The 25,779-nt window shown below is 40.5% G+C and overlaps 3 protein-coding genes across 5 annotated transcripts; all 3 read left to right on the plus strand.

The window, feature by feature from the left end:
- The first annotated feature begins 423 nt into the window (after nt 1–423).
- LOC125005656 lies at nt 424–7,596 on the plus strand. 2 transcript variants are annotated; one of them, XM_047581146.1, is made up of 7 exons: nt 424–1,524; nt 2,423–2,535; nt 2,636–3,187; nt 3,504–3,755; nt 3,860–4,072; nt 4,364–4,409; nt 5,443–7,596. In XM_047581146.1, the coding sequence occupies exons 1-7, from the start codon at nt 1,350–1,352 to the stop codon at nt 6,501–6,503; spliced, it is 2,412 nt and encodes an 803-aa protein (XP_047437102.1). In that variant the 5' UTR covers nt 424–1,349; the 3' UTR covers nt 6,504–7,596. The 2 variants fall into 2 exon arrangements, with proteins under 2 accessions (XP_047437102.1, XP_047437113.1); XM_047581157.1 differs by lacking the exon at nt 2,423–2,535 and having other exon boundaries at nt 1,379–1,524.
- Nucleotides 7,597–10,522: 2,926 nt separating this feature from the next.
- ltb4r2a (leukotriene B4 receptor 2a) lies at nt 10,523–19,179 on the plus strand. Its single transcript, XM_047581245.1, has 5 exons — nt 10,523–10,735; nt 14,515–15,072; nt 15,182–15,382; nt 15,469–15,509; nt 18,019–19,179. The coding sequence occupies exons 2-5, from the start codon at nt 14,524–14,526 to the stop codon at nt 18,320–18,322; spliced, it is 1,095 nt and encodes a 364-aa protein (XP_047437201.1). The 5' UTR covers nt 10,523–10,735; nt 14,515–14,523; the 3' UTR covers nt 18,323–19,179.
- Nucleotides 19,180–20,642: 1,463 nt separating this feature from the next.
- On the plus strand, nt 20,643–25,087 carry ltb4r (leukotriene B4 receptor). 2 transcript variants are annotated; one of them, XM_047581214.1, is made up of 4 exons: nt 20,643–20,834; nt 21,501–22,034; nt 22,386–22,662; nt 23,339–25,087. In XM_047581214.1, exons 1-4 carry the CDS (start codon nt 20,674–20,676, stop codon nt 23,723–23,725), a joined length of 1,359 nt encoding a protein of 452 aa, XP_047437170.1. In that variant the 5' UTR covers nt 20,643–20,673; the 3' UTR covers nt 23,726–25,087. The 2 variants fall into 2 exon arrangements, with proteins under 2 accessions (XP_047437170.1, XP_047437179.1); XM_047581223.1 differs by having other exon boundaries at nt 20,657–20,834; nt 21,504–22,034.
- The last annotated feature ends 692 nt before the right edge of the window (nt 25,088–25,779 follow it).

Consider the following 25,779-nt stretch of genomic DNA (forward strand, 5'->3'; position numbering starts at 1 on the left):
AAAACACACACCATTCCAAAAATAATAATAAAAAAACCCCACCCCTACCAACCACACATATTGACCCAACACACGCTCGCACGCTAGCTGCCGACCAGTGATGGTCTTTTTGGGAACAAGAGTACAAAGAGAACAAAAGTATGCATCAGCACCTCCATTGGATTTTTCTTAATGGACGAAGACTTGGCTGACAAAGGACAGAACCTGAGGTTATATCAGATATTTATAAGTACACACAATTTTCATTAAGTCGTTTATAATTTGGCACATTCATTCCATTGGTTTGGGCCTTTCTGTTGTGGGTTTGTTTTTGTTGGAGGTTGGGGTGGGGGTGGGTGGGGAGGGGGGTATTTTAACCAGTTTTCATTTCCTGGCACTGTCTCTGGATTTATTTTGGTAACACAGCTTGTAGATGCAGGCTGAGCGCTACAGAGCAAACAGGCTCATCATCTGATCATAGATAACCATGCCAGACTATTTATGGCAGGTTCAGTTTGTTTTATTATAGCTGAAGCAAAACAAGCTGTTCAGTTGCTCTATGAGAGTCCCTCAACTACAATCGGTGCTCAGGCTGTAACCTTCGCACAACTTTAATATTTTTATGTTCACTGCGTTAATGGTTGTTAATTTTACCACACGGTGAACTTGGTCCAGTGGTCCACAGTTTGAACTCTCTGAGGTTTAACTGACTCAGATTACAAATTATAATGTTGGCGTTACAGCCCCCTTAAAGGGCTCATTGTCAGAAAACATAATCCAAAATAAATGGGGACCCTTCATTTTAAGGTAGCAACAATAACACAAAACTGATGAGCCACACAAAACGGAACCACTTTCTTCCCTCTAATCTAAGACATAAAAAGCTTCACCTGTGAATAGAAAACACAACACAGTGATTCAAACATCATTTGCCTCGCTTTCGTTTTCGCAAAAACAGGTACACCATTTACACGCAGCCCAGGTAACAGCCCCGCCCGCGCGGTTCTGTACACGCAGCAGTTCCACTCCTCCTCCAGTTAACGCGCACGATTTACGTAATGTCATCAAATCAACAAAAAAAGTGGCCTGCGATTGGTCGAAATCAAAATGACGTAAAAACCAAAAACAAACAAACAATAAAAACTAAAAACGTCCCCTGCCTTTAAGGTACAAACTTTACAGATGTGATTCAACGAGACAAGAAGGACGCACTTGTTTTCTTCTTCCGCAGTTGTTTGGAGATGGATGTCACGTACGCGTAAACGTTCCCCCAGTGTCAAAGCTCACTCGCCCTAAAAACAGCAGGACCGCGGTCCTGCGCTGTTGACAGTTGTCGAGCTTTCTGCTCGCAGCTTTCCCTCCGGAGGACGATGGCGGATATCTACCGGTACCCGGTCTTCTTTGAGTGCCACATCCCCCTCTTAGAGCAGAGGAAGAAAGTAGAAAGATATTTCTGTATTCAGCGCAGATCTGGCGGTGGAGACTGCGGACCGGTGGAGAATGTCAAGGAAAACGTCTACACAATAGCTTTCAGACATCAGAAAGGTGGGTCACGGAGACACACAAATGATCTGTTCACGTTTTAATTAATTTTACTGCTGTTTGCTGTTGACGGTCGCAGTAAAAAATAATAAAAAAAAAATAATAATAATATTTAAATTTCATATGCATTTGAATTATAATTAATTATAGATATACCATAAAAATGCACAATTTAATATGCTTAAACTGGGCTATTTGGTTTTATATTCTTTTTACGTTCAGTGATTCCTATTAGAAATTTGTTCGTGGATCGCAACAAGAAACCGACGGGAAACCGAAACTTAACTTGCTTTCCGGGTTTCTGTGTCGCTGACAGTTAAAGGGACAGGCGCACTTATCATGTGGCAGACTTACATGGCAATAATGAACTGGAAATGACATGTAAAATGACACTTTTTCAAACTGCTTCGGTAGACTGAACTTGAAAAATCGGTGTATAATTATAGACAAGAAAGTTTGCATAAGTTTAGCAGGGCATTGTGATTCTGTTTGTGGGCAGACATTTAGAGATAAGGGTTTGTATGCGAGGGCGTATATGCCTAGACTTCTTTGTGTGATATTATCCTCTGATATTAAATAATGAGAGGGTGAGGTGAGAAGTAAGACTATAGTTACTTTAGTACAAGGAACATGACCTGCGTAGTCCTCTACCAGCTTATCTAAGCTAAGCAAACTTAATTTTAATTGTGTTCAAATTATGGGGCAGACTGACAGAAATGTGACATTCATTTGAATTTAAAGGCAGAAATGTCTGTTGAAAGTTCTTGTACTTTTGAGTTGGGGCTATTTTTCAGTTAGACCGGTTTAGACCAGTTTATCTTGATTTTATGGTATACTTACTAACCCCATGAAGCATTTTTTAGAGTGTGTTAAACTCACTGCATGACTGGTTGTGCCTTAGATCAGCAGGCAGTCCTTCAGAGATCAGAGCATGTTGTGGATCTTCCAGGCGGTCGTGTTGCGTTCACTGTCCGAGCCAGCCTCGATCCTCCCAGCCCCACAGCTCCAGAAGAGGTCACTGTGTCTTATAGTATCTGCCTTATAAACTGAACTTGGCTGCTTATAGAATCATTAAGGGATGATTAAACTGTTTAAATTTGTCTTACCTACACAGGACCCAGACCCTGGCCCTCCCTCACCTCTTCCATCACCTGAGGAAGAATATGAGCCACACCTTAATGAACATCTCCTTCGTTACCTGAACGAATGCTCCATGGCCAAGAGAGAAGTGGAGGAAAAGCTCTCTGCTGTGGCCTGCTCTGCCCAGCTCCACCCAGAGGAGGGGAGGGTTTTAGTCAGGAGGCCAGCTCAGCCTCTAGGTGAAGGAAGGAACTGGAAAGCTGAGGTAGATGAAGTCTTTGATGGCTACCTTTGCCACACTGAGGTTGACCCTCGCAAAGTTGCAGCTCTGCTTCAGTCCTGCAGCTCTCCTGAGAGCGCTGACGAGGTGGGGGTGTACGGCGAGGCTGGGGTGGCTGTTGTTGTAGGGGAGCGTTCTCAGGTGAACAGCAGGTTGATGGAAATAGAGGACAGGTTAAACTTGCCGAGTCATTTGGGGATGAACGTGGATGCTGTTGGTCAAGATGCACCAAGAGGAGCCACTGCTGGAGCTCCTGGAGGCATTGTCCATGTAGAGATCGTTCAGGGAACCATCGAGACCCAGGAGGTGAGAAACCCTAGACATTTTCAGACAAGACCTTGTTTCTGTGAAGAACTCCACTAAGTAACGAATGTATGCCCCAATAATACGCAAGCTTAACTTATAACTTGATATGTCGCAATTAGCAGCCAAAAAGACAGGTTTATTTCTTATAAGTTGTTGAGAGCAATAACGAACTTAAAGGACATGTTGTGTAGTCGAGCATTTGCTCCTGAGCTTGGTACCCCATTCTCAAACATCCATTGGACCCACCAGTTACAATCAAAATAAACTTTTGTGTTTTTCTTCCTACACCACATCCCCTGCTCTTCTGTCCTGCCAGGTGGATGCCCTGGTGTCTCCCATGGTCGGACACGATCTTCTCTCCACCCGCATTGGAAGCACTTTACACAAAATAGTTGGATCTCAGCTGACTACAAGGTTTACAGAGGAATCAGAGGATGAAACTCTCCCTGGCGATTCAGTGTTGGTGGAGGGCTTGTCCGGACTTCTGTCTAATGCAGTGTTCTTCCTCAATCTTTTTCCCTGGAATGTTCACCAGAACGAAAGCTATGATGAACAAACTGCAGTCCAGGTGAAACAGTAGTCAAAGAATATTTTCATTATGTGTGTTAACTCTTATCTTATCTGATGCATTTCACACATCTGTCCCTAAAAGCAACATTGGACCTTTTTCAGGTCCTCAGACTGGGAATCCGTAAAATCCTAACTTCCTGCGTGAACAGAGGCTTTGGATCTGTCGCTCTTCCAGTTCTAGGGAGTGGGATTGCTCTGCGTTTCCCTGACGACGTGGCAGGCATGGTTTTACTGGAGGAGGTTTGTGCGTTTGTGAGCAGTACACCGCTCCTGGTCCGGATTGTCGTCCACCCAGATGACGAAGAGTCTTATTGGGTAAGAGAAATAAGCTATGTCCTTCCTTACACACTGTCTGTTTACAAGTGATGTTCAGTCTTCAGCAGAAAATACTGTAAGACATAGATAAGAGACTTGGATCATTATTAATGCAAACAGTCATGCCTGTACCTGAGTAAACCAATTTACCTGCAATATGGCACTAAGGGATATAACCTTATCAAAGTCTTTATAGGAGTATTAGTAACTGACTTTGTTTACCAGATCTACTTTTTTCTTCATCATGTTATTGTGTATTGGATTTGGTAACAAACTCCTTTGTCTCTGCAGGCTATCCAGTCTATGCAGGAAACTTTGAAATACCAACAACACCAAGGTGAGTGGAGGTCACTCACAGAATTGATGATCATTAAAGAGCATTTATAGCATTAGAAAATTATACAATTTTAATTCTTTAGTGTTTTTAGCTGAATCTGTTTTTTACATATTTTACTTGCTATGAACATTAGGGATGGGCGATATTGGCTAAAAAAAAAACAGGGTTACTATTCTGGTGATAACGATAATCCCAACCCATGTTTTTGTCTGACTCTCTAAGCTCTAAGAGGATACTGACCAGTCATAGTCAAATAAGCTGCTCAACTACAAGTTTATGGAGGAACTTGTGAGGAAAACTGTAGTGACTACATGTCATTAAGATGTTATCAAGATGAAAAGGAAGAATCAGGGAAAATTACTGTTTCGTATATTTTGACATATTTATTTATATTATTTAAACTGCTATGTCTGTAATGTCAATAGCAGCTCGACTGACAGCCGTAATAAACGTTGCTGTAGTCTGCGCGCAACATTTTGTTTCTCTTCATAAAACGCTAAAATTGGGGACAGCTTTAGCCAGGGAACAGGTCAGCCAAAACGGGGACTGTCCCCAGAAATCAGGGATGTCTGGTCATCCTAATTTAAGGGAGGATGTGTCTCCTTACTCCTGACTCATTTGCTGGCCGCTGGTCGTACTTCAGGTCGTGGAAAATTTGTTGTTTTGCCAACCTTCTGCCATTATCTTTTTTTTGTAAAGCTTGCATATGGGACAAGTTTTTTCCACATCTACCTTATGATATCCGAACCAGTTCCATATTATTGATGAGGAGTCTCATTAGCCGTTAGCAATGGCTATGAGTGGGGTACGCCTACGTCATCAACTTGCATTTATCACATTTATCACGAGATGACACATTCTTATTGTGGGGATTGTTTTTGGCGATATATCGTGTACGATAAGTTATCAACCATTCCTAGTGAACATTCAGACTGTACAAAAATGGTGACAGTGTACCCTATTTGCTAAGAGCATGAAGAAATAACTCTGCAAATAAAAGACTATGTGCCTAACAGTCATTATTGTTTTCTAGCGTCGACTCCAAAAAGGATAGTTTTGCTGGGAAAAACTGGATCTGGGAAAAGCAACCTGGCTAACACCATACTAGGAGAGGAAGTGTTTGCCACATATCATTCTCCCAACTCTGGAACAACTGCATGTGAAGCAAAAACCAAATCCGTCAATGGAAGAAGCATCACTTTGATCGACACCCCCGGCCTCTTCGACACAGAACGGTCTGAAGAGCATATAAAGCAGGAAATAGTGAGCTGTATCACTGAGTGCGCTCCAGGGCCTCACGCCTTTCTCATTGTGCTCAAAGTGGATAAATACACAGAGCAGGAGAAAGAATTAATTAAGAAAATATGCGATTGTTTCTCTGAAGATGCTCTAAACTACGCTGTAATCGTCTTCACTCACGGCAACCAGCTTCCCAAAAAGATGAAAATCGAAGAGTTCGTCAAGAAGAACAAGAACCTGAGCGACCTGGTAGATCGGTGTGCCGGACGGTGCCACGTCTTTGATAACAGGTACTGGGACTGCCCACAGCAGCAGAACAAGTACAGGAGCAACCAGTTCCAGGTGGAGGAGCTGCTCAAAACGATAGATAAGATGGTGATGGAAAACAGCGGAAGGTGGTACAGCAATGAAATGATCCAGAATGTTGAGAAAGAAATACAGATAGAGGAAGAGGTCATCAGACGCTCGTCAGGAAACCTGTCACCACAGGAGATCAGGAACCAGGCTAAAACCAAAGTCTCCAACAGATTTCTGATCCAGTTGGCAGGGACTGCAACAGGGATTTTGTTAGGAGCTTTTTTTGGTTTGGAATTCATGGTGAGAGAAGTGACCACAGCTGTCAACCCATCACAACTTATCAATCTAGGCAAAAAAGTCCTAGCAGGGGATGTGGCATTAGCAGCTGGAGTGGTAGCAGGCGTGACGATGACAGCTGTGGCTGCAACAGGAGCAGCTTTAGGAGGCGCTATTGGACATGACATATCTCAGGATGCACAATCCCCATTAGATGCAGTAGAGCGGACAGCTGGGGCTTTAAATGAGAAAAGAAAACAAATAACCTCTAAAAACCTCTAAACTTTCCTAATAGTTTTGTTGTCTGAGGGCGTAGAACGGGAGCATTAATGTGCAGCCCACATATCTGCAGAAATGTCCGATGATCTCATCAACATGGTCTAAAATCTCTATTTAATATTTCATACATGTTTCCCATCACAGCATCTCGTGGAACCTGTGCAAAGGGGAACTAGTTTACGTTATGTTATGGGATTATTATTATTACACTGCACCTGCAGGCTTTGACCAACAGGGGGCTCCCTAAAGCTGCAGCATAGAGAAGAGCGTCAAGCGGTGGCCATTCTGGTTCACTTCATGAACGCATTTGATCTTTTGAAAATGTAGATCTAGATATATTTTGATTATGAATTGACACATACGGGCTTAAATTGTTTTTGTTTGGATGGATAAAATATTAATGAAAAAGTTTAAATCCTTTACTAACAGCTGTTTTTAGCTGCAATCATTACCACGATGCAATGTACAATATTGTTAAACTGTCACCAGCAGAGGACGTAATACTGTGCAACTCTAAACAAGTTAAACGCAGAACTGAGCTGATCTTGTGAGGTGTTGCCCTTTAACACAGTTCTCCCTGAGCAGGTCATTATGATGATAATAACCTGTTGCATTTAACCGCACCTCTTCTATTAGAACCAGAGAGCGGTGTCTTCTTTGCCAAGCGTGTCGAACTAATTGAAACTCCAAATCCGCCTCGTGATTAGCTGACACCAAACCGTGACTTCAAACCAGTCCAGCTGCATTTTGTTTAGCGTTGTTTTAGATGGGACTATGAGCTGGATCGCTGAGAATTTTCACAGACAGTTCCCTCAGAAGCTGCACCGGGAGTTTTCGGGATCAGGAGGAGAAAGAGAAGGGTTAATAGAGCTGCGTAGAGGAACAACATGCGGGCTGAGGTAAAGGTGAAATTAAAACACTGATAGAGGAGATGTTGGTACTTGCACTTAACAGATATAATGCCAGATAGCTGTTTACACAAAACTGAACACAAAACACAAGTTCAGCAGTACACACGGTCTGTTGAAATAACTGTCTCTGGTTAGGTTTATTTATCTGTCTATTGCTATTTTTCAAATAAATGATTTGCACTATATTTTGATTGGTCTTTTGTTCAAACCTCATTTTAAAACTAAGTTCAATAAAAACTTTTCTTTCAGTGTAGAGGGCAGGCACAGCTGGTTTGCTGCATGGCCTATGAGCATAAGCGTCACAAATGAGTTTTAGTTCTCTTTTGGCTTCCATTTCGCCTCTTTCTGGAATCATCTTGTTGAGTCAAAAGGAAATCCTTCAGAGAGACAAGGAGCTGAGTCATCAAGGTGTGGAAAACCAATGGAGTTCATTAATTCACTGAGAAGTGTTGTCTGAAGAGCTGTAATAGTAAGCAGGTTTTTAGTGACTGCAAAAAATCACTGAGGAAAGAAGAACAAGGAATAACATACCTTTCCTAAGCTTGTTCTTGAAAATATGTGTATTTGGATAAAAGGGGGTGAGAGGGGTGGAAGGCCATATGGATGGATGATGGTCCTCAGATGCAAACAAACCCAGGGACAGAGTCAGGCTGGGGGAACATCTCAGGAAGCTTCAGCTCTTTCTCCCTGGTTACTGTAATAGAAGATATGAGAGGTAGAAAACAAAATAAATGGATGGGGTTAAACCTTTGTGGGATAAGGAGCCATATATGGTAACTTGAGCACACATTTTAAATAGCATCCCTGTGCCTCTAGGCGAGGTTTAGAAGCATGTGGTTTTCAGTCAGCCAATCAGAGAAGATCAAGGAAACAATCTCAGGTCAAATCAGAGTCAAATGTGTCTTCAGGGTCCATGTCCACCTCTGCATGACGTATAACTGATGTATTAGTTACAAGGAAGCAGTGTCCTTATATGTATGCTGACAAGTGCCTGAATCAGAACTTATGTTCTAGTGGTCTAAATACATGTTTGTATTTGTTTACCACTTAAGGACGAGGAACCATATATGATAAATTCATCTTGATTTTCTCCATGAAAATAAAAATTTTGAAAACTTCATTAAGTCCATTAACTAACATAACTCACCTGTCAGAATATAGTGTGCAATGTACTGGGCAGCTCCAAATTTCCACTCATGTACAAGAGGTGATTATTATTTTTCCCCAGCCGAGAGCAACATAATACATAATACATAAAGCATTTATTTCATGTTCTTGGTCATTTGAATTGAAAATCCTGCTCTACACTTTTAGCTCCATTTTTGGTCTCCACCTCGAACCTCTAAGGAAAGTGTCTATTAGTCAGGTAAAAACTCCACACGTCACTTCACAATTTGGACAATAAATGACGTGCTTTTGACCTTGCTGGGAGCTTCACCGCCTGATGTTTACCCCAGGTGGGGCAAACAGCACGCACACAAAGAATGTATTTGTTCCAAGAGGAAAGAAAGATCAGCTTTTATGTGTTTATTAGACGCTTATATCTTCCCATTGAGTAAATTATCAAAGGCTTACACCACCCTTCCCTTCCTCCCTGACTGATAACTCCTTCCAGTTGGATCAGTGCGTGTAAATGAGGCAGTCTGTAGAACTTGCAAAGAAGTAAATATATTCCAAAATATCTTGGAACTTGGAAGAAGTAGAAATTCCACTGCTATTCAGTTCACACCACGATCATCTCTGTAATACACTGATATTCAGTACTTGTTTTAGAAAACCTGAATCCATCAGCTTTTGTTGATCAAACCTCATCCTCAATGGCATCGATCTATGCTGCCTGATTTCCATGGAAAAAGCTCCTTTTGCCTTTGTCGGCTGATTGTATCTAAGGAATTTGATTGCCGGCAGGCAAGAAAAGAAATGAGCAATTTGCAGGTCACTGCAAGCGCTGCATCCTGACAATAGCTGCTGACAAGTGGGGTAACACCTACATAGTGCAGATGGATGGATGGATGGATGGATGGATGGATGGATAGATAGATAGATAGATAGATAGATAGATAGATAGATAGATAGATAGATAGATAGATAGATAGATAGATAGATAGATAGATAGATAGATAGATAGAAGAGACAAAATGAGAAAGACTGGATCAAATAATGATCTGATAAAATAAACACACAGGAGAGCGTAACATATACAACATTTTAGGAAGTATAAAAAATGATGATGAGATGACAATGAGAAATTAGAAATGGGAAGAAGCAATAAATTCATGATCCCACAGGAGATTTAATAAAGGGAAAAAATACAATTGAATTCACATATCGTATGGAAGAGAGGTTTGTATTAGTCCAGTGTGCTGTACAGCCTCACAGCAGAAGGGCCTGCAGTCATGCTTTACACAGCGGAGCAGCCGGCCGCAGAACATGCTACACGTCAATGTTAATGCCTTAAAATGATTCATAAAAACAATAAAAACAATTGACAAAGAACGAGCAGATGCAGGTGAAACATAAGTCGAGTTTGTCAACTCGACGAACCGAAACAGTTTGTTATATTTCACGCCACATGACACGAACATAAAGACACAACCTGGGCGGTTTTGTAGTTTATTTTACCTCTCTTCCTTTTAAGCTATGCAAGGACTAACTAAATTACATAGGATGAAGAAATGCTTTGACAATATAGATGAAAGAAAAGAATGATGAACAGTCATAGGAACCTCACAACCCGGTAGAACATGCTTTGTGGCCTTGAACAGGTCCCTGGGCCAGTGGTTGGTGACTGTCACTGGGCTTGTATCGTAGCCTAGGCCTTAGTGCATGGTCAGTAACCCCATTCATTTTCTAGAGAGAATCTTAAACTCTTGGTAGTTCTTGCCTATAGTTTTAGGATTATTACAGGTCCAATGATTCTTGTACTTTATGCTTTCATCAGATGACAGTCAGGCTGAGCAGAAATAGAAAACGAGTGCTCTAGGTAAACTAACCCTTTACGTTGACAGCTCACAGATGGAATTCTTCACTCGGCATGTGTGGATGTTGACAGACTGCCAGGCAGGACAGAGGCAGGCCAGGTAACTAGACACACCTTTCTCACAGGTTACAGCAAGCATGACAAATCAATGAACAGAGAGAGAGAGAGAGAGAAAGAGAGAGAAAGAGAAAGAGCGAAAGAGAGTGAGTGGGTGTGAAGGGAAACGTGGGCAGAAGAAATGCTAAAAAGAAAAGGAAGAAAACACACCATGGACAGTTTCAGACTCCTTTTCCAGCTGATGGTGTCCTGTTTTTCCTGTGTTGGGATTTGCAGTCAATGACCTGGTGAGTCTGTCTCTCCTTTATCTGTCTTCCAGTCAAGAGTGTCGGTGTCTGTCAGCCACAACACTGCACTCGATGTCAGCCAACAACATTCGTGCAATCAACTGTAGTCACTATTTGAGAAACTTTGATTTTTATTTTTTTTTTCACTTCTGAATATTGTAAGAGATCTGCGGCTGTGATCAGACATACAGCATATAGCATTACACATATAGCACTTTCACTTTTATACAACCTATGATTTGTCAACCCAGTCAGGTAACTCAGCCTGACTACTGTGTAGTCAGGCATTACTTCTTTATATGGCATGGTTTCTTTATACATGGTGTTGCTCTGTAGGTGTAACCGGTGCAATGTTGTAGCTATGTGAGTGAGTCACAGTGCACACAAACACACCTTTTGAGGCCGTCAGGTTTTGTAGTCTTTAGGTTTTACAACTCTGTCTTTTAGTGGAAATGATATCAGGACAATAACATGAGCTACTGGGTTATGAAACAGTACATAGTAGTTATTTTCTGCTGCATTTATGTCACTGCTAACGTGGCTTGACCAGCTTTTCTGTAAAGACTGTAAAACTTTACTTTCTCCTTCCAAGAGTTGCAAAAAAATAAATAAAAAAAATTCAGTTCAACCTAAATTTATTTTGAATTCAAGCGTACCTCATTTAAAAAAATACAATAATAATGGGACACTGTATACCCGTTAAAAAGCTGCAAAAAATTCTAACCGAAGAACACTTTTTGGCTCAGCGGTCCTGCCCGTGTATGTATCAGAAGAAGAGTCATTTTGCCTCAGTTTAATTGATGACATTTGCACAATAGAAGAAGAAGAAGAAGGAGAAGAAGAAGAAGAAGAAGAAGAAGAAGAAGAAGAAGAAGAAGAAGACGAAGAAGAAGAAGAAGAAGAAGAAGATAGCCAAGACAGGCTCATGTTTTTAACAGCACTGCTGCAAACGATTACGGCTTAGGTTGGGGTTTTCAAAAACTTGCCTGAACTGCTCACTGTTCTGCTGCCTTCATGGGTAGTGTATTTATTCTGATAAGTTAATCAGATCGAGCATTATCTTCCAACTGAAGAGGTTCTCAGGGATTTACACCATCTCTCAATCTGACTGATAACCTTCTGGAAAACATGGATTTTTGTGATATCCTTTCATATCTGATTGTGATATTCATGTCCATGTAAATATAGCAAATGTCTTCCAGATTTATATATATATATATATTTTTTTTTTACTTATCCACCTCTTTCATTGAGCTGTTAATAACAGACTGAATTAAAAATAGAAAAAAAATACCACGAGACACTAAATATGGAAGCACATCACAATATTTACTTGTCAAATTCAAAAAAGGATGAATCAAACCAAGAATGAAACTCCATGCAATACAAACAAAAGGCTTCCTCTTTAACAGCGTGGCCCTCACTATAGAAGCAGTATTAAATTGTGCTTAAAACACAACAAAAGGGGTGTAATCATTCTGCCTCAGCTGTGTTTGTACCTGTCATTTCCCCTGCCGAGCATTTCCGCACCAGTACAGCCATTTACACACTATTTTCCTCTGTAATGATCCATATTTGTTGTTAACGAAAATCTGTTGTTGTTAAGTTTGTTTTGCAGACATGGGTATGAATATTGGATTATATGCACAGGAGTACCGACAGTGGTTGGCTGTCAACAGTCTAAAAGGAGTGCTCTAATATCAACAGTGAGATACAAGAACTAGTCATGACATGTTACTATGTTTTGTTTTGTTTTGTTTTGTTTTTCTTCTTCAGTAAATGGAGATAGGTCTGTGAGCCATATAGTGTATCTTCCCTGGCAGTCTAGCAGTCTATGGGTTAAATAAAGCTGAACTTCACAACTCCACTTCTTAAATATTTAGAATGGCTTCCAGTTGGTTGTAGAAACTGTATATGTACTGTACATTAAAGTGCAACTGCTTGTGCATAAAAGGACAGGGCTGGGGGCACTAAGTCCAGAGTACATGCGGCTATTCAAGAGACAGATCTTTAAACTTTGGTTCTTATTTTTCTTAAAGCTATAGTGGGCAACTTTTAAAATGAAAGGAACATGCGTTACAGTTACCAATCAAGTTTGTACACTGCCGATTAAGCTAACCAGTTCCAAGTAAATCTTTCAGTGTACAAGAATTTTTGAATCTGGTCTCCTTTGAGATACTCCCACAAACCATAGCCCCAGTAGCCATTTTTAGCCAGAGCTGTGTAGAGGAACAAGATGGAGTAGGTGACAGCAACTGTAGGTATGGTGGAGAAACAAGGGTTACTGATGTAACCTAGGTTCTATGAATTTTTCTACTGGTGCTGCATGCTGTTGTCGGACTATTTCTGAAATAAGAAAAGCATAAGCTGTGTTTGTGGTATTAGTTTTATTACCAGGAGAGGGAGACAAAAGGTCCACGTTACATGGTTAAAATGAATATCAAACTCAGTTGAAGAGTTTCTGACTGACTAACTGGAAATGAATAATAGACTACACAATTTGAATAGATTTGCTGATTAGTAAGTTAAGTAAAATACAGACTGTGATTAAACCTTTCAGGCTTTTAGAGGTCTACTCTTCCATGCAGTGGAATAAGTAAAAAATTACTTTGAATAAATGTGTAATAGGCTTAAAAATGTTATATTCTATTGAATCCCGTAGAAACAGACATTCGATATCTAAAGATTAAATTTCAAAAAAGCAATGAAATATAATAAATCCATTCTGTGAGCAAGTGAGTCCATGTTAAGTCTCGAAAGGGGTGTCCACACCACAGACGTACATATTTATTATGACAAACGCAAATAGTGTTTATGTCAAGATGCTGCAACAAATGCCTCGTCAGGCTTAAAGAGAACACAAGCCCATATGTCTCAACCTGAATCATTACTCAAATCCTGACACTGTGACTGTTGCTCTGCTCACATGTCTGGTCTCGTTGTTCAGGAATTAAGAATCCCCGTTAAAACCTGTTACACTTGCGCCACACTCCCACATTTTGTTGGACGAAATTCATACTTGTCTAACTGACTCCTGGGTCAGATGAAAGGTGGATCTTTTTAAATTAGAATTAGAAAACCTTTATTTGTCCCACAATGAGGAAACTGCAGTTCGCAGCAGCATACATGGGGGCAGAAAATTAATGGTATTAATTTAATTAAAGGCAAAAATCTAGAAAACACCAGCTAATTAGCCTAGCCACCAGCAGTAGGTAAGACATGATGGGAATGTGACTACACTCGAACCCTCTTCCTTCTGCCTCGAACCAGACATCTCTTCCTTCTGCCTATATCAAAATAAAACACTGTCAGACACCAGCTAATTAGACTAGCCACGGAAGTAAAACAATCAAAAACACCAGCTAATTAGCCTAGCCACCAGGAGTAGGTAAGAAATGATGGGAAGCCGCCCAGACATCTCTTCCTTCTGCCTATATCAAAATAAAAAAGTAAAAAATGTAAAAGATAAGTAATGAAATAAAAATAGAATAGAATAAACAATAAAATCATTGAATTGCACAGATAATGATTGCCGGATATTACACAGTACAAAGTAAGTAGTGAGTGGTGTTTGTGTTGAACCTTGAGGTGTGATAATGTTTCACATATTAAGAATTTTCATTGTGGAGCCTAACAGCAGCGGGAAGGAAAGACTTTCTGTATCTTTCTTTCCCACAGCGAGCTTGAAGCAGTCCTCAGTGAAGCTGCTCCTCAGAAATTTCTTAAGAAGAGTATGTCAATGAAAATCATTCACCATTTGTTGTTGTTGTTGTTGGCAGGTGACCAGAATGAGCAATAATACGTCCACAAATAACACATTCAACTCAGGACATGGGTCTATTGTGGCCAACAATACTGCCACCACGATGGGTGCCCTCATCCTCAGCTTCGTCTTTCTCTTGGGTTTCCCTGGGAACCTTTTCATCATCTGGAGCGTGATGGCACGAGCCCGAAAACGTTCCGTAACCACCCTCCTCATCCTCAACCTAGCCATTGCAGACGGCTCTCTGATGGCTCTCACCCCGTTCTTCATTGTCTACTTGGTCAGGAAGACCTGGATTTTTGAGAATATAATGTGTAAGATCCTTTTCTACCTGTGTCTGGCCAACATGTACGCCTCCATTCAGCTCATCATGCTGATGAGCATCTACAGGCTGGTGGCAGTGGTGTGGCCTCAGCGCATCGGTATTATCACCAGCCGCAAGAAAATATTGCGTGTGCTGGCTGTGGTGTGGGTTCTGGTTATGATCGCCTCCGTTCCTGCACTTATCTTCAGAAAAGTGAAGAAAAAGGATGAAGCCATGGTTTGCGATTCATTCCACGATGAGGACAGCCACGTGAGTTAAGAAGACAATATCATCATTCTGTCATTAACTAGAAAACACTTTTTCAACGTGGCTACACAATCCCCTTAATGTTCCTCTATTCTCACTTCTCCATGCACAGGTTGTCCTGCAGTACATGCTGGAGCTTGTGTTGGGCTTTTTAATTCCCTACGGGGTCATTGTGGTTAGCTACATTTGCATCTTGCGGAAGATCCGGCAGACCAAATTCCGCCGTAGGATTCGTAGCGAGAAGCTGATCCTGGCCATCGTGGTGACCTTCTGCCTCTTCTGGCTGCCCTACCACATCGTCAACATGGTGCAAGTAGGTTACACGTTTTACACTTTAAAGTTTTAAAGAAGCCACATCATTTCACTGCTGTTGACAAAGTAATTTTGTATCGTCCTCAGGTTGCATGGGCTTTGACTCAAGATGACAAAGCAAAAGCAAGGTGAGCGAGGAAGGAAGTCAAACATCATTTGCATGGGTTCAGTATTATATAGGGATGTTTTGTGTAACCATCTTTCATGGTGTACAGTTGGGAAGACATGAGGTGAAGATGAGGCGGTGTCACAGTTGGTCATTTAATGCTGTGATTCTTTTTTTTTTTTTAATTTTTAAATTATTTTTATTGACCAATTCTGGCATTACAAAGTCAGTGTCAATCAGATATTCCAGACAAAATGTAGCATATTAGACCAAGCAAAACATGTAATCATCATCGAAACACAACAGAAATTAATATAAAAAACTAATTTAAAAAAAAGTCAGAGTCAGAGATTTAATCAGGAATCAATGTAATTAAGCTATTGTAAACACATAAGGCTTGTTTAGTTTTTATGTTTCAAAGTTTTTTTAAAAAAATTAATAAGCTCATTCATAAAAATTAAAAACAGTGGTGTGACATTTGAAAATCTGCATCTATGGATAAAATGCTTCTTAAAATAATTAAGGTGTTATATAGCATATCTCTTTTTTTGTCCTTGGCTTCCCAATACAGGGACGATTTCATAAGTGAGAGCATATCTTTTAACTTTATTTGTACATTTTTTATTTTTAAAATGAATGTGATCAATATAAAGAGAAGGCAGCTGTGGTACAAAACCCATATACGATAACATGCCTCTCACAGTATTCACCATTGCTTGTGGTATGGCTTTAATCACCGCAGAGTGTTGCTTTTTAGTACAATTTATATTAAATTGTCCTTAAATTCATTATATTGGAGAAATTGGCCTCTAGAATCCATCAGGTGTAAAATAGACCAAACACCTCTCTCTAGCCAGTCATAATGACACAATGATTTTCTTTTGAACAATATATATCATTCCAGCCAGAAACCATTTGTATTGTGTATGAATTGCTTTAACCATTTTAGTTTTTATCATACCATTCATTGCCTCATAATCAGTTTAAACATGATCTCCCTTCCTGAGATACTGATGTTTATTTCTCCAGACAAAGTTGAAGTTTGTTTGGTTAATTGATTTAATTAAAGCATCACAGATAGCAATTGAGTAAGCAGGATAAAGATTCAGTTTTAGTAATCAAGATAGGTCCAAATAATGACAGGTCTCTTTGTAACCAGGAGTTAAGCATCGATTCACTTTTCTTTTTAGTAGACACAATGTTTAGATCTTCTCTAACTTTAACGTGTTTTGTTATGAGCACCCCCAAATATTTCACTTCTTTTATAACTGGGATCTCATATAGAACTATTAGTGGATGGTCATTTATAGCCATAAGTCCACATTTTTTAAAATTCAGGTGAAGACCAGAAGCTTTAAAGAAAACCTCTATTCTTTTGATAACCAGAGGGATCTGGTTTGACCTCTTGAGGAATATGATGGAATCATCTGCAAGTTGAATTATACCCAACACTATGCATTACTCAAGCAACTTTAGGGAAAGTCGTATGTTGCTTACAGTTAAATGAGAGGACTGATAGATGATATGAGTGCAATAAGCATGAAGCAAGAGTCAGGAAATGACTGGTTTAGTTTAGCAAGCAGCTTGGAACCTTTTAGACTTTTATTTCAACATAAATGTACATGATTATCTGTCTATGTGACTGATCCTTTGTTGGAGTACTGATCGGTCTGCTGACCACCTACCCTCCATCAAGTCTGGAGGTCCTATAGCACTGTTGCTAGGTTGCTAAGACTGTTCCAGTGGGTAACACCATTCAAAACCTATGTAATTAAATGATAAAGAGAGATTAAATGATAGAGCCTAGAACTAATGTGGAACAAATAATGACAGCTAATGTTAACAGCTGTGCTGTTAGCAGAACACCTGGAAATCTCACGCATGATGATTACGTTCTCTGTGCCCACACATACCGATTATACAATTTTCACTTTGTTAAAAAAAATCGCAATTACACTTTTCAATTCTCTAAACTAAAAGTCCACAGTTTTTCAAAGTGTTTGGAAATGGACCTCCTCAAGGCTATGGAAAGTTGGTATTTGACAGAAGTTAAGAGCCCTCTGGTTGGTAGAACAGCGTTGAAACCAAGCAGCAACCTTACGGAGCTTGTCAAAATGGAGGATTTGCCCATCTTTTAATATAGTCATGGTCGGAAAAGAACTAAACTTATAATCATGACCAGCCCCAGTTAATGTACAGTATATTGTGCTGTCATTTTGTTGACTGGGTGTGGTCACTTCCCATAGTCTTACAGATCTTGAACAGAATTCTTCGCAGATGGTCTCATACATAGTGGCAATATCTAACAGTTTGTTTAATTTTAAAAAGAGAAGCTTAAATAGAGTAATACTAGCTGATAAAGTACCTTCCTTCTACTTTCAAGATTTAAGCTTAGATAATTGGCTTAATTAAGATATGGTGTCAGCCTTTCATCCTACTCTCAAAAGAAATTAAAAATCTGCTTAGCGTTTTGTTTTTTCTCAATCATTTGCCATTTTCTTACCTGCCTTCCTCACTTCTTCTCCCACCAGGCTCGGTTTAATATGGCAGAAGAGTCGCGCCGTCACCGCCTCCATAGCCTTCATGAGTAGCTGTGCCAACCCGGTGCTCTACGTCTTCGCAGGAAAGTCCTACATCCGACGAGAAGGGCTGGCCTTCATGGCTCGTCTGTTTGAGGCCACAGGGATCGACTCTGCAACAAGGAAGAGCCGGCAGAACAGCCAGAACAGCCGGGACAAAGACAAAGAGGCAGACAGCGTCATGCTAAAAGATAAAGATCCTGATTCTGCCACCAACTTGAGCCATAATGTCAAAGCAGTGAAGAATGGTAAATAGAGGACGAATGAAGCTACGGGCCCAGTGGTGCTCTTCTACTTCCTGAACCAGCAGGGCTTTAAATCTCTCCTCCATCCAGTCACAAGTGACTTTGATATGTTTCGGTTCAAAAATATGTTCAGCTGAGGTGATACTGCTACAAACTCTAAAAGGGATGTGACTTGGCATAGTGCTGCTGGAACAGCTTGCCGCCAAGGGACACTGGTATATTTTTGCTAATGCTTAAGCCTCTCAACAGATCATCTGAACTATAAAGATATGAACCTCGCCCAGCTCTGAATGGAACACAGTTTGTCTTTAGAGAGTATTATCCAGGATGTTGAGGTGGTGCTCTGTACAGGTTTAATGGATTTGCTTGTTGTTGTTTTTTTTTTTAAGATTTGTCTTTTGTTACTTGTTTTGTTTTACTTGTAAAAGAAAATGTTTGAGAAAGCTGATACATAATGCTGTTGCTGTTATATAGTCGAGCTGCCATGACTTGAGTAAGGCTGACAAACTATTGATAACAATATATACTATTAACAAATGTGAGTCAGCATACTCCCTCACTGTTGCTGTGATGTTACGATACGATACGATACGATACGATACGATACGATACGATACGATACGATACGATATGATACGATACGATACGATACGACACGATACAACACGACAGGACATGACACGACAGGACACGACACGACACAATACAACATGGTACAACCTATTTTTTTGTGATGTCATTTTAACACAACCCTGACATATACACATATTTTCTCATATTTTTGAGAGAACCTATTTTGGAATTTGCTTAAGCTGTATATTTGGCCACCAAGTTAAGGTTAAATTAAAGGCAAGGTATGTAAAACCTGCGATCCTCCCTCCACCCCCTTCTTGTTTATATGCCGCAGTTCTACTCATTCCTCCTCCATGTGAGCGCGCATGGCAGTGGAGAAATTATTCAGTTACACACCAAGGCCAAATCTCAGGTAAAGTACATTACCTTTCTATTATGAACAAATTGAATTTATAGACAAACACACTTCAGTACAGTTATTGACCTTAAAACACAGCCAGGAGGCGCAGAAGCACTTGAATTTGAAGCACTTGAATATGCTCACAGGCTGCTATTGAATTTAGACAAAATTACGCCAAAAAATTTACATAACCTTCCCTTAAGTCCAAAAGTAAGCCTTTCTTATCTGTCCTGTTGAATATTCTTTCTTTACCAGCTAAATATTCCACTCTCCTGACCAACTAACTGCAACTCCACCAAAAGAGTTCTTTATATGCTCATTCCAGGTGGTCAAATACCGGCACTTTATTAAAGTGGAGATGCCTTACATCAAAACAATCATCTGAAGGATGCTACTATCTGGTTAGAAGAAACGGGCAGGCCAAAAAGGTACTTGCAGTCCCTGCCTTCCCATCTGACATCAACCAATAAGATCGAAGAACCAGAATCAGCAAAGAGGAAAGACTACATTCCACAATCCGAAAAGCTGAAAGCTGAAAGCTGAAAGCTAGCTGGCTGTGTAGTTGGAATGTTAATAGAGAATTCCTGTGGCATTGGTGAGGAAACTTTGTGCAGATCAGTCACCCATCTCTAAACTGGAACGTCTTAATGGTGAAAGTTGAGCCTGCATTCAGAAAAACCTAAGAAACAGGGAAAACACAAAATTATGCAAAGCATTAGTCGTGACACATCACACGTTTATGCAACTGGATACATCCTGTCCGTCAGTGTTACCATGCCGAAAAAAGAGGAATATGCTGCAAGTGGCTGCCAAAAAGTCTGGTGCAAGAGAGAAGACAATGTACAAGACAGAGCTGTGACTTGAAAACACATGTATCAGCAAGGTCCTGACGGTTTACTGGAATACCTCTACCTGTCACCCCCCACCTCCTCCACCACCCTCAACTATTCACCCAGATGATGACATGCTGAGCTGTTTCATCATGTTCATCATGTTCATCATCTGTGAAAGAGAAAAAAACAACAAAAGAAAACACATGCCCCCAGCACTTTCACAGCATTTTATGACTATGCTTTATCTGCTTCTTTAGGTTTCACTGTGAGCCACTAATTCAGTGTGTCACCCAAGTGCGTTTTAAACCCGTCAAAACATTTGACATAATGAAACAGCATTAGAGTCATTAGCTTGATAGTGTCTGCTTTCTGGATGACGGCAGAGCAAATGTGGCTATACAAATATCGAATTAACATTTCCTGTGAAGCTGGTGTGGCTTTCAGCGTCACCTGGTGCTTAAGACATCCGTTTATTAGAACATAATAGTGGAGGTGGAACAAAAGCTGCCTCAAAACCAGGCCAGCTTAAGCTGTGGTTGGTGGATTTCCCCCTCACATGACCCTTGTTGCGCAATGTTTAAACAGATATATCATGTGTGTGGTTTTCTCAACTTCTCTAAGTGGAGAGGAAAATTGGGGAGATCGGGCAAGGAGTAAAATAGATGGACATTTTTGGAGGAGGATTGATCAGTTTAAGAACGAGAACCCTGGTGGAAGGTTAGTATGATATCACTGAGACAATTAAAAATTATTTCTTTGCCTTTGAAAAAAGTTAATATTAGATTGTGAATTAAATTTTGCTTTTCAACGCAAAGACAACAACCTTACAGGGAACACTTCAGTTTAGGGAGCAGAGTGGGTTTTGTTTATGTGCTACAGCTCAGTACTGTCAGATTCATTTTTGAGACACTGAGACACATCCTACGCTGCTCCACAAGACCTCTGTCTTCAGACTTATTTGGACAAGGGAAGTACAGGAAGAGCTAGCTTGTGCGCATTTTATTTTGATGACCCACACCTCTAAAACGTAAAATAAAATCCTTGCAATCTTAAACTCTGCCCTCTTTTTTTGGAATTATTAACAAAAAGGAACAAACACAAACTGCGTGTAGTAAAATATAATCTATATTATGAAACCACATTTAAAAATTACGCTAAAAATTTCAGTATTGGTTGCCTCTAAGATATTCACTGTGTTGGCTGTGCACCTAAAATGGATTAGTATTTGTTAAATATTAAAGATAACTCCTTTCTCTTGAACTAATATGAAGAGCAGATTGTGTAGGCATAAAGTAACCCAGAACAAAGATTGCACAATGATTTACCCGCAGATTTCACAAATCTTTCAGCAGTGCATCCTGTCTCCTCCTTCTCTGTCCCTAGCAGAATTGTGTCAGTCTTACAGTTGCTAAAGCCAAATTCAACAGAGGCCTTCATGATGGCGTCCAGCGCAAACACCTCTACTACTGTCCAGCAGTCCTTCTCTCTGCCCGTCTCGGCCCAGGTCGGCATCGGCATCCTGTCGCTGGCGTTCATACTGGGCTTCCCCGGGAACCTGTTTGTGGTTTGGTCGGTGTTCTGCCGAGTGAAGAAACGCTCGGTGACATGTCTGTTGGTGCTGAATCTGGCGATGGCGGACGCCTTCGTGCTGCTCAGCGCCCCTCTCTTCATACGGTACCTATCCAGCCTGGACTGGGAGTTCGGCTCGGCAGCGTGCAAGCTGGTGCATTACTTGTCAAATGTCAACATGTACGTGTCCATCTACCTCATCTGTCTGATGAGCATGGACCGCTGGCTGGCTGTCACCAGGCCTTTTCTGTCCCAGAGAATGAGAACCAAGCGCTCCCTGATGGTTCTACTGCTCACCGTCTGGGTGTTGGCGTTCCTCCTGTCCTTGCCGATGCCTTTCTACCGCAGGTGAGACCAAAAACGACTCCTTAGTACCTATTTAATTTTAATGGTCAGGAGCAAAGATCTGCTCTCAACTGAGTAAGTCGTATATTTAGTATATGAAAGTTTATTCATCACAAAATAGACCATAGCTACTTAAAAAGGTTTGAATCAGCAAACGTGATTCAAAACTGTGAAGTCAAGTATTTAACATGAAAGATGTTTTCTAAGGCTGAGCTGTACTCACATACTTTTATTATTTGGAATTCTTCTATGAGTTTGGTTGCTGCTTTATGTTTTTGCCATTACCTAACCTCCATACAAACTTGATGCACAATGGTCTCATCTGCCTTCGTTCTGTCTTTGCTTCTCCAACAGTATAATAAATAAGCCAATCGGACACAACATCACATTGAGATTCTGCAGTCTGTACCACTGGAATAGTAATGGTCACCAGGTTTTCCAGTACGTGTTTGAGACCACCATGGGCTGCGTGGTGCCATTCTCCCTTGTCAGCTCCTGCTACTCGTCCGTCCTCTGCCGACTGCAAAATGCCAAGTTTCAGCGCAGGGCACAGGGCAGCCGCCTAATCCTGCTCATCATCAGTGCCTTTGCGGTCTTCTGGCTGCCTTATCACATTGTCAACATCATAGAGGTGATTAAGCTTTGCATTTACGCCAACAGAGTTTAACCCACATGGTATAGAAACTGATACTAGGTTAAGTTTCAGGCATGTGGTTCGGGGTTTGCCAAGATTTCTTTTAAGTTATGTCATAATCACTGACTCCCTTCCAATGCAGATAGAAAATTCATGACGTTGTCATGAAAGAGGAAATGAATTAAAGAGACCAAAATGTTGGTTTGTACCAGGTCGAAAAAATGTTTATTTAAAAAGTTGTTGTTTAAAAGTTGGATGTTTTAAATGGGAGGTCTGTCGGTTTGGCTCACTTTGGGAAGTAGCCCCAAGTGGTCATTTGAGGAACTGAGGTGTTATTTATTAGTGAGTGAATGTGGGGTATTTCTTGAAAAGAAGGTCTAATTGGTGGAATCAGTATTGTATGGGCGGGAGTAGGGATATGGAAACACTGGTTTTACAGTTATTGACATTCATTGAGCAGGTCCTTCCACTAGCTTAAGTGAAACACACACGCACACACACACACACACACACACACACACACAAACACACACACATGTATATGCAGAATAGATGTTGGTTTCACCAAAGTTAGCAATAAGTGAAATTTACATGCTGCCGAGCCAACATCAGTGAACATACTGAATACTGGCTTTTATTTGACAACTGACCTATTCTCCCCTCGATCCCCAAGGTGGCCGGTTTATTGCAGAATAGCACTTCAGTAACCCAGGCTGCCGCCACAGCCCGCCCCAACGTCACGGCCTTCGCCTACTTCAGCAGCGCAGTCAACCCCATCCTCTACGTGTTTGCCGGAAGCTCCCACATCCGCCAGGCCGGGCTCAGCTTCATGGGCAGGCTCTTCGAGGCAACCAACTCCGAGAGCAGAAGCACGTCCACGTTCACCCGCAGCGGCCGCAGCAGCTCCTCGCCGGATGAGAGTTCCGTCCTGCACACGCTGTCCGTCAAACTGGGGAAGCCCTTCAAAGGCAAGAACAAGGAGAGGAGCTGCAGCGTGGCGGGAAGAGAGGCGGACGCGCCTGAACTCAAGACTCTGGCCACTGCTGATCTTGGCATTTAAACTATTCTGCCTGGACTAAATTCAGAATTGGACACATTTTTTTTCTTCTTTTTTTTTTCTTTGAGAGTTTAATTTTATTCAGCTTGATCCCATTAGGCTTAGAGTTAGAATGAAGCTGAGATCAAACACTGGATTACATACATGGTTTATCTCGTGTGAATCTCTGGACAGGCAGTCTGAATCTAGTGCAGGAAGGGCGGACTCCACCACGAAAAGTTACACAGATGTAATCAGAGAGTGTAAATAGCCAGAAAAATGCTTGGTGTGGAACCACTCCAGAGTTCATTGTTGTTTCATGAAAGGAAAATGATTAGAAGTGAGTTTATGGAAGAATGACCATAGTTAGCTTTACACAGAAAGCAAACACACCAAACCGCCGATTATGGGAAGTTAAAGTCTTCCACAAGCTGTCACCTAATTAATATGTTAATTTAAACTTGCTGCACTGTTGGTCCAGAAAAAAGATATTTAAATAGAATTTGTTTGCATATTTTATAGTTAAGCATTTGTTATAAGAAGCTCAAGGTTGGACGTTGTTGCATATGTTGCTCTGATTTCAGAGACATGATCATTGCTAGATAATATGTATTTTTATTTTACTTTAATTTAACAAGGGAAAGTAATTTCCCTCGTGGATCGTTGAAATCTGTCTAAGTTTAAGTCTAAGTCAGCTAAGAAGGAATTTGTTAAGCTTTCATAATGTTAGAAAATCTGTTTTGTTTTGTTTTTTAGCTATGCTGTTGCTGATGCAATGAATGTTCAGTGACATGAACAGAACATTGCATGACAAACATTTCACCAAAGCATTCTCTGGTTCACCGTTATGTGCATCACTACCCCTTTTTTTTTTTCACAATGCTCTGCTGAAATTGTTACATTGCAAAATTTCATGTGGTTGAGTGGAAGGGCCAAAGCTGTCAACAGATGTTCTGTGAGACTAACTGGAGTTAAAAGGGAACAAGGTCACAGGAAATTTGAGTCATATTTTTTGACATCTTTAGCTCTTGGCATGATAGCGTAGTTCACAAATGCTGAAGACCGTTAACCGCCATCTGACTAATATCTCAGGCTCACACATGTCACTGATGTCGCCCTTTAGCGAGGAAAGACACTGTGACTGAGGGCTGATTTTCCATCTTCTATCTCTGGAGTGCATGAGTTGCCTAGTTGCTTTTTCTTTCAGCAGTTTTCCCCTTCTTTATCAGTTATGCTGTGAATATTTCTTCTTGTTTTTTATTTCATGAGAAAGATCTGAAGGTCTTGCCAATGCCTATACGTAGGTCTAGCATGCTGTTCAGATCATATGGAAGGTGAAATATGACAAATTCATAAATAAAGTGAGTGAAAACTCAAGAAACCGAATTCAAATATATGTCTTCTTCAGAGATCAAGAAGCTTGGCAGATTCAAATGTTGGAGGCCTGTTCTTATTCAACAACAAGGAAAAAATACTGCCAAATGAAATATTTTATTTATACATATTTTTTTTACAGATTATATTTTACTAACTGTGTTGTCCACTTAGGATCAAGTTTTCCGCTGTTGTTTTGCCTGAATGCAATGAGACTGTTACAGATATGTTGCCCTTTTTTTATTATTATTTATTGGTTTATACTTTAAATTTCTTTTCAGTTACTTTAATTTAGAGTGTTATTTACACCTGAAGGTTTATGTGGAATAATTTAAGGTGCTAATGTGTATGTGTATGAAGGTTCTCCATCATCCCGGTCATGGTAAACGTTAAATGACTGGTGGATGGTTAAGGTCATAGGTCTGCAAAATTTTTGGTTGATTAGACATGTTTTTTTCCCCACACAATTTGAAATTTCTATAAATATACATTAACATGAATCGAACATATTTTAGTAAAGGGATAAATGGAATTGTTAATCTAAGCTTCGTGTACACAGTAGGTCCCGATCCTATCGCTGCTGAGCCAATCACGAGGTGCCATTTTACACGCTGACTCTGCCAGGTATGCTTATGTTTACCGCAGTTGCACCACTCTACTGTGCATGTTTGAAATAAAAATAAATAAAAAAGAACATTTGAACC

Source organism: Mugil cephalus, chromosome 1 (genome assembly GCF_022458985.1).
Source record: "Mugil cephalus isolate CIBA_MC_2020 chromosome 1, CIBA_Mcephalus_1.1, whole genome shotgun sequence".
In the NCBI taxonomy this organism is placed as follows: domain Eukaryota; kingdom Metazoa; phylum Chordata; class Actinopteri; order Mugiliformes; family Mugilidae; genus Mugil; species Mugil cephalus.

Bases quoted from the DNA above. Each gene is read 5' to 3' on its own strand.
- ltb4r (XM_047581214.1), top strand. From the start codon at position 20,674: ATGACCCTTGTTGCGCAATGTTTAAACAGATATATCATGTGTGTGGTT. The intron at 20,835-21,500 runs GTTAGTATGATA...CTCTGTCCCTAG, and splicing joins AACGAGAACCCTGGTGGAAG to CAGAATTGTGTCAGTCTTAC. The intron at 22,035-22,385 runs GTGAGACCAAAA...CTTCTCCAACAG, and splicing joins CCGATGCCTTTCTACCGCAG to TATAATAAATAAGCCAATCG.
- LOC125005656 (XM_047581146.1), top strand. From the start codon at position 1,350: ATGGCGGATATCTACCGGTACCCGGTCTTCTTTGAGTGCCACATCCCC. The intron at 1,525-2,422 runs GTGGGTCACGGA...GTTGTGCCTTAG, and splicing joins AGCTTTCAGACATCAGAAAG to ATCAGCAGGCAGTCCTTCAG. The intron at 3,756-3,859 runs GTGAAACAGTAG...GACCTTTTTCAG, and splicing joins ATGAACAAACTGCAGTCCAG to GTCCTCAGACTGGGAATCCG.
- ltb4r2a (XM_047581245.1), top strand. From the start codon at position 14,524: ATGAGCAATAATACGTCCACAAATAACACATTCAACTCAGGACATGGG. The intron at 15,073-15,181 runs GTGAGTTAAGAA...CTCCATGCACAG, and splicing joins TCCACGATGAGGACAGCCAC to GTTGTCCTGCAGTACATGCT. The intron at 15,383-15,468 runs GTAGGTTACACG...TATCGTCCTCAG, and splicing joins ACATCGTCAACATGGTGCAA to GTTGCATGGGCTTTGACTCA.